The sequence below is a fragment of the Cyprinus carpio genome, chromosome A25 (assembly GCF_018340385.1).
Source record: "Cyprinus carpio isolate SPL01 chromosome A25, ASM1834038v1, whole genome shotgun sequence".
Lineage (NCBI taxonomy): Eukaryota > Metazoa > Chordata > Actinopteri > Cypriniformes > Cyprinidae > Cyprinus > Cyprinus carpio.
The window spans coordinates 13,452,919-13,468,677 of NC_056596.1; the positions used below are offsets into that span (position 1 = coordinate 13,452,919).

The 15,759-nt window shown below is 36.2% G+C and overlaps 1 protein-coding gene across 1 annotated transcript in view; it reads right to left on the reverse strand.

Annotated features, from left to right (window-relative positions):
* Positions 1-410: 410 nt before the first annotated feature.
* The window catches only part of LOC109108875 (S phase cyclin A-associated protein in the endoplasmic reticulum-like), a 98,933-nt gene continuing 83,584 nt past the window's right edge, over positions 411-15,759 (reverse strand). Inside the window, exons 28-31 of the mRNA XM_042715923.1 lie at positions 14,820-14,969; positions 3,714-3,905; positions 2,132-2,180; positions 411-1,223 (exon numbers count right to left, since the gene is read on the reverse strand). Coding sequence (XP_042571857.1) covers positions 1,120-1,223; positions 2,132-2,180; positions 3,714-3,905; positions 14,820-14,969 — 495 coding nt within the window. The 3' untranslated portion in view covers positions 411-1,119. The remainder of the gene's footprint in view (positions 1,224-2,131; positions 2,181-3,713; positions 3,906-14,819; positions 14,970-15,759) is intronic.

Genomic DNA, 15,759 nt, shown 5'->3' on the forward strand with positions numbered 1-15,759 from the left:
TTTTTATTACATTTTATTTATTTTTTTTTAATTCTAGTTGCTGAATTTACAGCGGGGTCCAAACGTCTGAGACCATGTCTTATGTCAGTGATTTAAAATCTAATGTAAATCTGAAAATAAAGCTATAGGAATTTATTTATTTATTTTTTAAATCAAAACCATACAATTTATAATAAATATTTTAGATTCTGTACCAGGTCACTAATAATATAAATTAAAGTTCCTCAGAGTCTCTCTTGATTGTGTGTATGTATATATATGTATATATGTATATATGTATATATGTGTGTGTATATATATATATATATATATATATATATAATATATATATATATATATATATTCAAATATCCAAAACATATTCTGGTGAACAATATTTCAAAGCAAGTTACAATAAAAGAACTCAAAGATTGTGCAGTATTACATATTTTATTAAACTCATCCATTTCTTAAATTAAACAAGTGCATAAACAAAGGGAAAAATGTGTAGAATAGCTTTACTGTGTATTAATTACAGTATAAAAAAGTGAACAAACAAAGAATCACAACAACAACAAAACTATTATTAATCATGACGTCAACTACGGGATGAAATCTTCCTCTTTATGCATAGAAAACTGGAACAAGAAATCCAACGGATGAGGTAACTCGTCATTCCCCCTAAATTAAACAACTGCTACTGTTTATTCTGCATCATTACACAACATCTTTTTATTTACAGAACAACACAGTCAAGCTCAAACTTAATTAAACTAACCAAAAAAAAAAAAAAACCTTCGATCCAAAAACTGTTGAAAGCTTAGAAAGAGATTTGCTCTTTTGTGAGACACAAGATCACTATGAGTGTGTCCAAAAATGTATGTAAGGGAAAATCCTGTAAACATTTATTGCTTATAAATACAAGTAAGAAGTCAGTTTGATTTCAGTGTGTGTTAATGTATATATGTTAACTACTAGGAATGCTTCACTACTGATTGACAGGTTGGATGATGGTCTGATTGCTGGCATCATTCGTACCCTGAACACCTCCAGCACAGCTTTGCACTGCATGTGTACATTTCGACTTATCGTCAATGTGTGTAATGTGCTCTTGTAAATGACTGCAGTGCACTCGTTCGCTCACTCCTCCTGCTTCTTGAGGAAGAACTGAAGTGCGGCGTCCCACTGGTCTCTGGGGAAGCGGTTGGAGAGCTCGCAGTAGTCTAGAGGAGCCCAGCCCTTCTCTGATGGGGAAAGATCAGAGGAAGTAAAGCATTAAATCAATGCCAGAAAAGATCCTTTTGTGAGCAATAAAGACATTGATTTTAACTAACGCGCTTTAGAATGGAATATGTGGATTTCTGGATCCATTTGACAATCGTAAACATTTATAATCCCATTTAAAATGTACTGTATAATATGTATATTTAACACTTCCTCTGCACTTAAAATCCTTTACCTACTTTGGTGTTCCCATTCAAAAGTGACCAGCCTTTTAAAGACTGCTCGTAAGTCTCACATTACGCTATATTATCACCACATCTTGGATTCAAACTTTTTGTCAACTTGTTTACTTTTAATTAGCACAGGGTTTGTTTCAGTTTTTCAAACTGATTGATAGCAGGCTCCATTGATTTGAATTTGACCTCACTTTTTGAGTAAAAAAATAAAAAAAAAAAAAATAAAAAAAAAAACCTTATGTGGATAATGTTCACTCAAAAACATTTGCGGTGGCCTACAATAAATCAGTTTAAAAAAAACAAAACGAAACCTGAGATAACTCAGAAAACCAGTCGATAAGTTTTCCACCCAATATTTGGTAATACTATAGCTTTTTGGTGAGTCAGTAATTTTTGATCAGAAACACCACAAGTGGTATAAGGTAGGGAAAAAAATCCTTAAAAAAAGTACAAAAATAATATTTTTTTTTTTGTGGGGGGGGGGGGGGGTGTGGTTATGCTCTGTGTGAGCCATGTCAGTAGGTTGTAGTCCAATGCATTAACTAGCATTTTCAGGTAAAAGAAAATCATCTCCAGGTCCAAAATGACTGGAAGGCAACATGAGGGTTTGGAAGCAGCAAAGATAAACTGATGCAAGAGAGCAAATATTCTTGTTTTTTTTCCCCCTCAAACAAGTTAAATATAGACCTTACCTGGATGTGAAGCTTTGCTGTCCGATTTGTTCTCATTGGTAGCACAGTCCTAGATTATACAAAGTCAACAGATTTGGTCACATTTGTGCTGCAGATAATTCTTCTATCCTATCTAAATATGCACAACAACTAGAAGTAAACCTTATATATGTATTTAATAAACATTCAGTTTGTGAAGTGGTTGGTGGCGCAGGAATAAATCACTTTTTCATTTTTGAGTTTTGGATGAAGTGGAAAACGTTTTGTCAGTGTCTTTCCACTGTTTGAACAGGTTGACGATTCCCTGTCCTTGTTAGAGTTGGAGCTAATCTCTGTGAAAGTAATGGCAGCGGTGCTGTGGTGTGGAGAGCGCTGTCAGGAACAAGATGAAGGGAGAGGGTGTTTACAGGAGGCTCAAGTAGTGGCAGGAACATCCACTCAGACGGACAGAGGAAACCATCCATTTGAGCAAAGGAAGCTGCTTCTTTTAGGGGGTAGTGGGGCGCCGGCAACAAAAAGGTCATGGGTTCGATTCCCAGGGAATAGACCAATAACTTGCATTTTAGTTAAAAGAATAAATTTACAATGTAAATTGTTAATGGTTTACTAAATGATGATATATCTAAAATTTGGGCATGATTTGAACTGATTCGATTCCAGTTCAATTACAATAACAATTTATAAGTGTGATACAATAAATTATTTTAACATAAGAAAATTATACACTCAACTTTAAAATTTTCTAACACATGCATTGTATTTATTTGTTAATCAATTGTGAATTTTTTTTGCATAGGTTGCTTTAGTAAATCTGTTAAGGGGTGTTCACAATAGCGAGTTTAAGTTGCATATTTAATTTAAGCTCAGAATCTGAATACTATAAAAACAGTTTGCGAATAAAGCAGCATTTCAATTCATTTGTTCCCAAGATTTATTCGGTAAACGTGTTTCCAACGATTTTCAGTTGTTTTGCAGTTTCAGTGTGAACACCTCTTTATGGCTGGAACATAGTTTGAGACATGTTTGTGAAACAAACATTAACGTATTTCATTGCTCCATTTAGTTATGCTTACGGCACAAAAATTCTTCTACCCCAGATAAATACATACAACAAAAAGCTGTATATTGACTCAACTGTAAAGTGAAACAATGTGTTGGATGAACCAATAGCATTCATCCAATTTTGTAGCGGGACTCTTTGTCTGACCAATGGAAGATGGTAAAAGAGTTAAAGGAAGCCTGTTCTTTTTTCCCAGTCAGTATGGTTATGCTAGTGGCACAGAAATGACAAACTTCAAAAATAACGAATTTCCTTTTTATTTTTAAGTAATGGATAAAGTTGCTAATTTGAAAATGACAATGTCAGATTTTGATCACAATTTGTGATTTTTAAATGAGAAAATCTAAATATTGGAAAACAGACTGTGAATAATGTTGCGCTTCAATCCCTTGAGTTTTGAGATTTATTTTAGATTTGTTTTGCAGTTTTATATCACTGTTGAACTGAATAGCCTTTATAGCTGTAATACATAGTTTGCAGACATGTTCTTGAAACAAAGTCTGAATTGCACGTAAATGATGGTGTGTAGGCTGAGCGATTTACCTGTATGAAGGTGGCCAGCAGCACACAGCTCATTTCCTGTTGCAGGATGACCTTGTTCTCCAGGTTATTGTAGCAGGCGCAGATGAGCGAGGGGAAGAGCACTTTGATGAGTCGCGGGTGGCTGAAATACTGGAACGGCAGCTGACACAGTTTCTGCAACACGCTGGGCTGGCGGCCAGACTGCACAATCACCTGGAACACACACAGTGACAGCGCGCACACACACACGCAACCAGTGAGGCCACAGTCAGCTGTAAATCAACCCGCCCCTCACTGCCCGTCCCACATGTAAATCTGCCACTAAAACAACACACAAACAGCCATTAAGAGGAGAAATAGAGGGCAGTGCCTCCCAGCGCACAATTACACTCCATAAAACACAGACAGGGATGCCTCATCCACTTCTGCTCAGAATGTACGCTGAACACACACAGGTTCAGATTTGCCCCATGGGAGAACACACTTGAGCTCCGTTCCAAACCTAGTGAGCTGCCTTGCTACCCAGCATTGAAATGGACACGGAACCTCATAAGAGACCAATTTGTATTGTTTTATGTAGGTGCTAACTCGCACTAAATAAACTGCACAAAGGAGACTCAATTTACAACTGATTTAAATAGAGTTTAGCATTAGCATGTTGCTATGCTAACAGCTCCATACTTTGAAAAGTTAAATAAATACTGATTGAAACAGTCCACTTTAAATGGCACATACCTGTTTTTTATCATAACTGTTTTATCTTAAATTTCATAACTGTCAGTGTTGAATTAATTAATTTTTCAACACTTTCCTGCCTTTTGGATTTATTTTTTTTACTGAGCTTTTATCCACAAAGCATCATTCTGGACATAGAACCTCATAAGTGACCAATCTAGAGTGTTTTATATAGGTAGTAACACTGTGCTGTACAAATAAAACACTAGAGACTACATTTGCAATTGCCGTTAGTATGTTGCTGTAACCCCTCGGGTTCTACTTAACAACACTCACTCCGAGCTGGATTTGAACCGGCGTTTCCAGCATGGGAGGTAGGTGCGCTAGCAAGGATGCCACTGTAGATCATGCGAGTGAGGCTTACCTGGACAGCACTTACTAGCTGGCTTCTGTTACACTCACTCCCCCAAACCTCACTCCCATCCGGGTCACGGCACCAATGTAACCCCCTCGCTCGCTCCAAACGGGATACTGTTACTAGTAAACTTTTTGAGATCAGGTGAGTGAGGTTAACCTGCACAACACTTACTAGCTGGCCTATGTTACACTGCTATGCTAACAGCTCTGACACAATGTAAAAAAATAACACACAAATATTGGTCAAAATAGTCTAACTGTCAGCTGTCAGTATTCAATGAAATATATTTGTAACCAACATCTTTTCCTCCTTGCCTGCCACATTGGGTTTATTTTGGAGTTTGTCACAATGCATTGCAGGATTGAGTTATTCATGAAGGATACATGTGACTCAGCCTTAGAATTTGGCGAGAAGAAATTATTTCAAAGTGCACCTTTCAGTTGGGACCACAAAACTGTGACCATCTACGAAGGTTGTAGCAAATCACTTTTCAACGAAATGACAGTAAACTATGGCCACAACCTTTAAGAACCATCTATTTTATATTAAGATCTATAACATGCTGAAATGCATGTTTGTGGGTCAGGTTTTGGAGTTGAACCTTGTGCGAAACATGCAAATAATCCCCTAAAGCCTGGTCCCACTTCAATAAATGAAGTAATACCCATAATGGAGTTTGTACCAGGCGTATGGCCCCCCTTCACCTTCCCATTTATCACTGCCTTCAATCACACCGTCAAATCCGGCCCACCTCTTAGAATTAAAACCAAATCACCATAATCAAACACAGATTAAACAAAGTGAAAAAAATGGAGAAAAAAACATAAAAAATACAATAAACACAACAACAATCATATTCTGAGGGTTTGGGAGCCTGGGAAGGCCCTTGGCTCCCGGGAAGGGAACCAGAGAGTTGGGAGGTCACCACAGTAAATCCTGACTAGAGGGATTTGGGGAGAGAAAGATGAAAAGAAGGAGGGGGGTGTTAAACAGTCCCTATTACAGGTACACGCATCCGTCCATTGCTGCTCAGCCCCAAATGCAAACCATAAGGGAGGGGTAACACTCCCAGGGAACAGGGTGACATAAATTACCAGGATTTACAAGATTTTAAAAATACTCTTAACAATACTCTTTCCATGGTTTTCTCTGCTAATACCCCTCAAGGGTTTAAGAGCTTGACAAACAAAGCAATAACTCACTACTTTTATCATTTAAAGGGTGAAGCACCTTAAAATGTAGTTCTACAGCAGTGTTCAAAGGCTTTAGGTCCATGTCACTCTGTATTAGGAACTGTTTAAAGATGCCTGGCCGAAACGACTAAAACAAACCACCGTGGAGCCCTTTAATGGTACTCAGAGCTGGAGTACAGTCTCATCCATGATCTTTCGGCATCTGTTGACCAAACACCATGATTCAGAAGCTTTTTGCAGGGTTGAAATTAATGCTCTTGCTCTGCTACTATGGAACAAATGGTGAAAAATATCTGGTTGTTTTCAGCATAGGAGCTGCGTAGTGTCAGAACGGTGGGCGAGATGAAGGAAGGTCTTTTTTCGGCCAAACGTGGAGAGTTTGGATACCCGTTTACCTCATGAACCCTTGGGACCTCCAGTGGGTTTTCAGAACTTTAGACTGATTACTTGTCATACAACAAGCTCACAACATGCTAGGTAATGTAAATTAAATGTGAAGAACTTTTTCCAAACAGGCTGTTCCACGTGAATAATGTTGGGTAGGACTTGATTTTATTCATCAGGAAACTGGTCATTAAATATCAGAATTTGCAGTTAATTACTGAAAACTACCGCAACAAAACACCACCAGCACCTGTTGACTGAAACTTATGAGGTCTTGGTGATGTTGACCGAAAAGACGTTTCAGAGGTTGTGCAAGTTATTACAGATAATGATATATTTTTGGAATCACTTTCAAAATATATTTTTTTTTTCCAGCTGATGAATTATGAAAACATTGACAGCCAATTAGAATCCATCCTGCCTTAAAGTGCTTGAGTATTTAAAGTTGCCGTCAACATAATTGCAGCACATGCTTATAATAAACAGAATGTTATCATGCCTTGGTGTGGACGCTAATAGTTATTGTTATCTTTATATTTATCATTCTTGGTGTGAACAGGCCTTAAGACCAGAAATATGTATTAATATGTATATATAAATATGTAGATATAAAGTACAGCTGATTTTTGGTTTCAAACTGAGCTAGATTTTCAACATTTTCTATTTGCATGTAAACATCTTAATCAGTGTTCTGTGAGCTTATTCAATGCTAAAATGTCTGACAAAGCACTTAAACGACTTTGTAATTGCATGAGATTTAGAAATTAACGCCAGTTTCATTAGTTGCCAACATTTTGATTTGCTCCCTTAAAATTGGTATATTTTTGATAGATATCTGCGTTCTGTTGTACATGTAAACTAATTTGCAAGGCAGAATGAATTTGCGTAAATCGTTTGCGAAACCATTCTTTCCCAATGTGAGAGAGGGGCTGTGGGGGTTGCGGTTTTGTGGACATTCCGCCCACAAATCATCCATCCAACAAACAATCATCAAGAATTTCTTCATCCACACACACACAAACAAAACAACCACCCCCAATTCAACTACCAGCGAAGGGGAGACATACAGCTCTGAGAGCTCAGAGGTTACCTACCACCCCAACCCAGGCAACGAACTCACCCGCCTCCCTCTGGCCAGGAGAAATGACCCTGCCCCTAACCAGACCCAAACTTGGATTAGGACCTCAGCCAAGTCCTCCTGTACCAACATATGCAAAGGTATCCATTCAGTCATTGACATCATAAAAGCAACGGCAGGCATTTGAACTTGCGATTCGAAAGCGATCCCTCCCCCACTTTAACACAGATGGCTATAAAGAAAGGAAGAGACGAGGCCTAGTGTCTAGTGTGGGTCTTAAGTCGAGAGCACTGGAGTTTTCAAACGGGGCCACGCTTTTACGAGCGGCCCATTACATAACTCCCGGCCTGTCGACTGAAAACAAAGTGAGCGTAAAGTTAACGCAGTGAAACGCAAACAAGCACACTCCGAGCAGCTCAAGGTGAAGAGGAAGGAGACCTGTGGGCCAGGGGTTTGCTCTTTGATGAAGACTTGATAAGACGGCAAAGGAGAGATGAATGGCGATAGTAAAATTAATGACTGGTAGGATGTGCGGAGCCATGACGATAAAAAAATACTTTATATAAAAACAATCCTTATTAGGATTGTTAAAAGAACTGGCGGGTGCAAATAGTTGTTTCAATCCTGTATCGGACACGAGGATTCAATGCAAATCCAGTAATGTTTTTCTCCTACTGTGAAACGTGTATTAAGAATATATCCAGGAAACAAAATGATTTCTGGTGTACTGCATTGAGTATTTCTTTTAATAATGGAAATGAATGATGGTTATTGGAAGTTGGCCATTGAGAATTATTACAAACTTGACCGTCGTGAGGAGAGACGTTAATTAAATCTGTTCAGAATAAATACCAGTCTCCAAAGGGGCAGAGTATAAACTTCTTAAATCAGGGTTCTTCAAACTTTTCGAAGCTCCCAAATATGATGATCCCCCTATATATACACACATTAATTCATATATATATATATATATATAATATATATATATATATATATATATATATATATATATATATATATATATATATATATATATATATATATATACAAACACACACACACACACACACACACACACTGATGTATAAAGACCCATTTACATTGTGAAAAAAAAAAGTGTAAATACATTTGTGTACAAACATTTACTGGAATTGTTCACTTTCTATTATGTTGACCAAAGAGAAACAAAACTATGCATGCTAATATAATTCTAAAATAATAAAATACTTGTAATTAATTAAAATAGAATATAATAGAAATCAGAATGAATGTCAAATTAGGTATATTTTTATATATTATTTTGTTAAATTATTACTTTTTAATAATTTTATTTATTTATTTTTAATTATTTATTTTTTACGCTATTTTCTTGGCACAATGGATGAGCAGTTCACTCTATTATTTTATGTTGCTTCATAAATGCCTATATTGCATTGGACTGCAGTGCTAAATAGGTTTATAGTACATTTTATTTATATTTTCTGCCAAGTGCAGCATGTTAAACAGGATACATACATGCAGCTATGCTTTTGCTATTCAGCACCGCACTGCTTATCTGTGAGAATGGCATAAAAATAAATCTTTAAGTTTTGTGTATAGTCTAAAACTGGCCTAAGTATTGTTTTTCGATATAAATGGGAGATGACGACGCAAGTGTCCCATGCTGCCAAGACACCTCAGCAACTCTTCCAAAACAACTACAAATCTACACCCCTGCAAAAAAAATAAAAAAAAACAACACTACCATAAAAATTAACCAAAACCGCTAAAAAAACAGAAAGTCTTTGCGTCGCTGGAAAGACAGGAGGTCTGCCTACATACAAGGATGCAAAGAGAGCACTCAGAAGAGGAAGTTACTGAAAAAACTCATCATAACAACAACTACCACCCCCCCCTAACAACCCAACCACAAAACCTAAACACGACTGGTACACGGGCATAAACATAAAATTAAAAGACAAAAAAAAAAACACCTTTTGTTTTCAACCCCACAAATCAAAAAAAACATCTCTTTCACAAAAAAACATCCTCTATCCACAGTACATTCAAAAAATAACACACACACACAACTACTGTTTACTTAATAAATCAAGTGTCATCTTCGATCCTTCGAAAGATAATCTTTTGTTCTCGAGAAGCAATTCGGACCTGGATCATGCTCAAACACAGCATAAGACGCAAATGGATCCCTAAACTCTGAAAGATTTACGGGCAAACAAAAAAAATTAAACAGAGGAAAAACTGGAAAAAATTGTCAAAATTCAATAGTATGTTCAACTTGAGTTCACCCTTCAGGGGTGGTGTAAATCTTCCTCACGGCCATCAATCACAGCTGTCCGCCTGCAACGTTTACAATCCCTGTTACAAGAAAATCAAAGATGTTTGGTGAATTTCCATAACATAGGCCTGCGGTGGTCTAGCACATCTAATCAACGAGGGTTGGGTTATCACTGCAGTAATGGACTGTTGAAGGAAGCGCTTCAAATATCAGTTAAACCAGGATTAGAAGCCCTAGGTTTGAGGGCAAAGGAGATGACCTGCAATTGTAGGGAAGAATCAAACATGTGAAGCAGAGATATACGTGAAAGAGAAAAAGAATGGGAGGCTAAAGATAAGACAGTGAGTGTGGTGGATTGGCTCAGTCTGGCACTTTTGGAAATGTAGGGGCTAAAAGCTAAAAGGGGCTAAAGGGTAACCTCACTATTGATGCTAAAACACCAAGTGTATATAGATAATAAAAACTGATTTTTGCCTGGAAGCACTTACAAGCTATGCATGATGAAGTTTGACAACTTTATCGACTGGACAAAAAAATGTTATGACAAACCCTTTTATGGCATAATCTTTAGAATAATATTTGATGGAGAATAACTGTGTATAGTAAGTCTACAGACATGTGAATTTCATTTTAATTTTTGGATTAACAATAATGAATAGAATCAACTAATGTGATCCAGATTTGAATTAGCATGATAAGTAAATCCAAAAGTAAATAAATAAAATGCAAATGGTACTGTGAATATGGTCTTTTTAATGTTTTTGAAAGTATCTTATGCTCACAAAGGCTGCATTTATTTGACAAAATATACACTAATATTATTAAGTATTACAATTTAAAATAGCCTGTTATATTTTAAAATGTTATTTATTCTGATATGCTGATTTGCTGCTCAAGAAACATTTCTTGGAAATGATTAATGTTGGTGTTATAAATTAATAGTGGGATCATCACTTTATCATCAATGTTTAAAACTTTTGTGCTGCTTCATGTTTTTGTGAAACCCATGATAAACCCATCATACATATAAAAAATCTAAAAAAAACATCAAAAAAACAAAATATAAACAAAATATTAACATTATAAAAACATTATAAATGCCTTTTAATGCATGCTTTCTGAAAAAAAGTATTAATTTATTTAAAATAAATAAATTAATCAATAAATAAAATTAAACAATCACACAAAACGACTGAGTGGTAGTGTTTGTGACATCAGCCAAAATAGAGAGACATTTTTAAATTTGTAATCACATGCTCTGTTGAATTGTTCACCATAAGACCATGAATGGGTGTTAAAAGCTAAACAGAGATTATTTTTGATTCATGTTGACTTTAAGTAACATTAAAAATTAATTTCTCTTTGGTGCTGGCCATCATTTAAAAGCCTTTATGCCCCCTTGAGTACAATCACGCTTCCTATCAGCTATGACGGTGCATATCTGAAAATATCCATGTGGAAAAAAACAAATGTTCACCAGTAGTTTTTTTCTGCCTTTATGAGCTGCATTATTTCTCAGATGCACACATGTAAACACAGGCGGGCCGAAGCAGAGCGCAGCGCTGCGAGACAGACCAGGGTCAGCGCCGTCTTTGTCTTCTGCCAGTGCTTACATTAGTCTGAAAGAGTCAAACATCCCCACTCCACACTCAACCTATACTACAACAGCCTTGACAAAAAACAGGGCACCTCACCCTATCAAGTAAACTATCCGAGAGGGGCGGGGCCGCAGTGCCAAGATCTACACTGATGTTTATGTAATTTAATTCAGTTTAAATGTGCTGAAGTGCTTTTCGTGATTGGTTGGTGTTGCTGCAGGCATACTGTATATGTAGTTGATGGGAAAAATAACAAATAAGAAAAAAAAACTAAACAATGTTGATTATTAAAAAATATAGCAGGCAACCATGGCAGTAACTTTTCTCTTTCTTGCCATTTCTTCCATCAAAATAAAAACAATGTTAAAGAGTATATTTGTTATATTATATATATATTATATATAAAAAAACCTTAAGCTCACAAGGCTGCATTTAAAAAAAAAAAAATACAGAAAAAAGTTTGGGGCTGGTAAGATTTTTAAAATGTTTTTGAAAGAAGTATCTTAAGCTCACAAGGCTGCATTTATTTAATAACAAATACAGTAAAAGCAGTAAAATTCTGAAATAATATTAAACCTGTCTTCAGTGTCACTCGATCTTTCAGAAATCATTCTAATATGCTGATTTCAGACTATGAATCCATCCAGTCTGAGGATATCTCTGCACTAGGATATGTTTCTGCATGAGTTTGTTTAGATCAGATGATCTTCAGTTTTTTTTTTTTTTCCATAAAAACTGTTATGTTTAATATTAATGTTGATTAATGTTCCAGCCTTTACAGAAACGATGTTACACAACTTGCATTTCATACCTTCCATAAGAACTGTTATGTTTAATATTAATGTTGATTAATGTTATGAATCAACTACCCAGGAATAAAAAAAAATGAAATATGCTTCAATGAGACGATGGGCAAAAGATTTCAAATCTTAAATGTGACGCTGGGTAAAAAAAAGTTTAAATGACACATGAGCTCAACCTTACCAATCTTCCACCTGCAGACAGGCAACTAACAGCCATATAAAATGATGCCACAAGTCACAATTCATCACATCAGCTTGTGATGGCTGCACACATGGTAGGTGAATCAAATAAACTTCAAATTCATATGACCTACCAGCAAGAATTTTAGCCAAAGTGCATCTTAGCTGAATAGCTTCACCTCATTTTTTCCAGCTCTCTCCAGAGCACCTGCCAGTGTTGCTGCTGTTTTTAATAATAAACCCTGACATGCAGCCAAATGGCAGAATAAAAAAGCAGCTTGCGTCCTGGAGAGAAGTCACAAGTTTAAAGACTCTGCAACCTGACATTTTTCAAATTAACAAAGTGGGCTGGGAAGATATGAATATTCACGAGGCGTTATTCCCAACCCACTCGTCGTTTAAGTTCCCCCATGTGAGCACAAAGCCCAATCATCTGTCACGCCCCCCTTAATTCAATCATCAACCCTCATTCAATTATCCAATATAAAATGCAAATCAACCCAACAATGGCCAACAAATGCTAATTACCTACATCAAAATAATTAAATTGGACGGCGGCAGAACAGAAGGACTGAACCGCCATAAAAACAGAGGCCGTTTCTTTAATTAAGAGCAAAAATGTTTTAAATTAGAAGCCCATAAATTGCGAGGACTCTGACCCCTCCCTTCCCCATCCCCCAAGGGGACATTAAGACGTCACAGACGAGGTTTCCACATGATGCACGCATAACTAAAACCCGACCGAGTGTGGCGTACTCACACCTGCCATGCTGTCGGCAGCTTCCAGGTAAACGGAGCATGCAAAGGGTATCAGGGACTCGCACTTCTTCATGCCAGGCTGATCTGTGATCTGGACTGCCAGGTTAGTTCAGCACCATTCCCCCCTCCACCAGGGCCGAAACAAAGAGTGGGCCAACTGCCAGGCAGCGGATAACAATGTCTGTTCCTGCTACACAGTGCAGAGCCAACAAAGGTGGCAAAGTCACTGTATTATTCAACAGCCTCCTTTTGTTGCTATTGTGTCGGTTGTTTGTACGGAGAAAAGTACACCTGCTCTTGATCTAATGATGACCCACCATTATACACACCTCAGTGACCGAGAGGAAAGGATCTTTTACAGTGCTACAAATATGCTTTGAGATACTGTATGGAAGCACTATTTACAACAATAATTGTTTCAAAGAAGCTTTACAGTGTCAAACAAGAAAAGAGTTTATATTATATGACATTTGATAAATAGTCAATAATGCAAGAATCAACACTTGAATCCCATCAGTAACATTTGCTGGTATATATACAGTATATATACACAGTATAAAAATAAATAACATTTTTATTTTAGCTAGTTGCCAAAACAACATGGATCATTTTCATTTACCCTAACTTGATGTACTGAAATAACTAAAACTGAAATATTAATAACAACTATATATATATATATATAATATAGATATATATATATATTATATATATATTATATATTTAAAAAGCAAATAAAAACACACAAAACTAATAAAACTTTTAAATAAATTATAAAAAATAATAATTCACAATAGTAATAAAAACTATAATTTTATCTCATTTACACTAAAATAACACATATCTACACATCTACAAATATGATACAAATGTGCAATTCGTTTTTTATTTTTTTTGCAGCATTGCAATCCAAAAATATTTTGTCACTATTTGATGTTACATAAACTATTATCCAATATAGAATGAACATAATATTAAAACATATGGTATCATATTCAATTCATTGTGGTTAAAAAAAAATGGATTCACTACATGATCCGTCAAAAAATATGTTTGTTGTGGATATATTATTGTTCAAAAGTTTGGGTCAGTAAGGTTTTGCAACATTTTTGAAAGCCTCTTATGCTCACCATGGCTGCATTTATTTGATTTCTTTTTTAATATGTTTCAAAATAATTTATTTTTATGATTCAAAGCTGAATTTTCAGCATCAATACTTCAGTGTCACATGATTTTTCAGAAATCTTTCTTATATGCTCTTTCTTAAGTGCTCCTGTAGCTCAAGTGGTAGAGCATTGCGTTACGAAGCGCAAGGTTGGGGGTTCGATTCCCCGGGAACACATGATAGGTAAAAATTCATCATGATAGCCTGAATGCACTGTAAGTCGCTTTGGATAAAAGCGTCTGCTAAATGCATAAATTTAATTTAATTTAATTTAATTTAATATGCTGATTTGAGCAGTGTTGAAAACAGTTTTGCTGCTTCACATTTTTTAATTTTTTTGATGAATAGAAAAAGAATAGAATTTATTTAAAATATAAATCTTTTGCAACAATTTAAGTGTCTGTACTGTCATTTTTAATCAATTTAATGCATCCTTGCAGATTAAAAGTATATGTTTGGTGTGGGTACATTTGGTGCGAATGCTTAATATGCTAAAAATGAATAAATAAACAAACACTATACCATACTTACACATTAAACAAACCCACTCACACACCACAAAATAACAGATCAACATAAAAAGAAGGTAATCCCACCTGGTTGTCTGGGTGGTTGACAGTGAAGTAGCCGATGCAGATGATGAGCTCGTGGAGCAGCTCCTCAGAGCTGTGTTGAGAGCAGTACCACAGCAGAGAACTCACAATGTGTCTGAAGGCCAGAGACAGACCCTCCGCTCCTAAAACACACTGGACACAACAGAAACCTACATCAGAGCCTGGAAAAGAAGGCTTTCTGTGCATTAGAAATGCAAAGAGCCATGGAAAAAATTTGTGCAATACAGGGATTTTGACACTATTAAAGGAATAGATCACACAGATTAAAACTTATTAATCATTTACTGTTGCTCAAGTCGTTTAAAAAACGTTTGACTTTATTCTTCTTCAGAACACAACAGAAGATTGGCTTTGGAGAACAGTTTTTGTCCATGCATTGAAAGTCAGTGGGGTCCAAAACAACACTGGAGGCTGTTGACTTTGCAAGAGAAGAAGGTGAAACTTGTTGCTCGTGAAGTTCGAACTGGTTCTGGAATCAGTAGTCCCACCTCAAGACCCCCCCAATTCCCTCAAACTAAAGAGATGCTATCTGCTGGTCTAGAGACAGTATTTATTAAACATGTCGACATGACTGAACGCCTCAGGGTCAGCACTGAATCTACTGACATTTTCTGCTGGGTAGGAGAGTGTTATGGGATGGAGAGTCTAAACAACCACAAAAAACAACACCTGAAAATCTCAGCATCTGTAATGGGAGCAAGACGCTGGATTTGTATCACAACAGATCGTCTGTTTGAACTGCCAGTGCAGCATACAAGCAACTCTGAAAATCGCTGTTGTTAGGATGCAGAATGAAGAATAATTTACATAATAATTCTTAAGAATCATCAACTACTACATTAAAAAAAACAAATAAATGATCTTATCAAAAAAACTATCAACAACGAAAAAAAGCAAGAAAATTTTTTTCAGTACCACTACT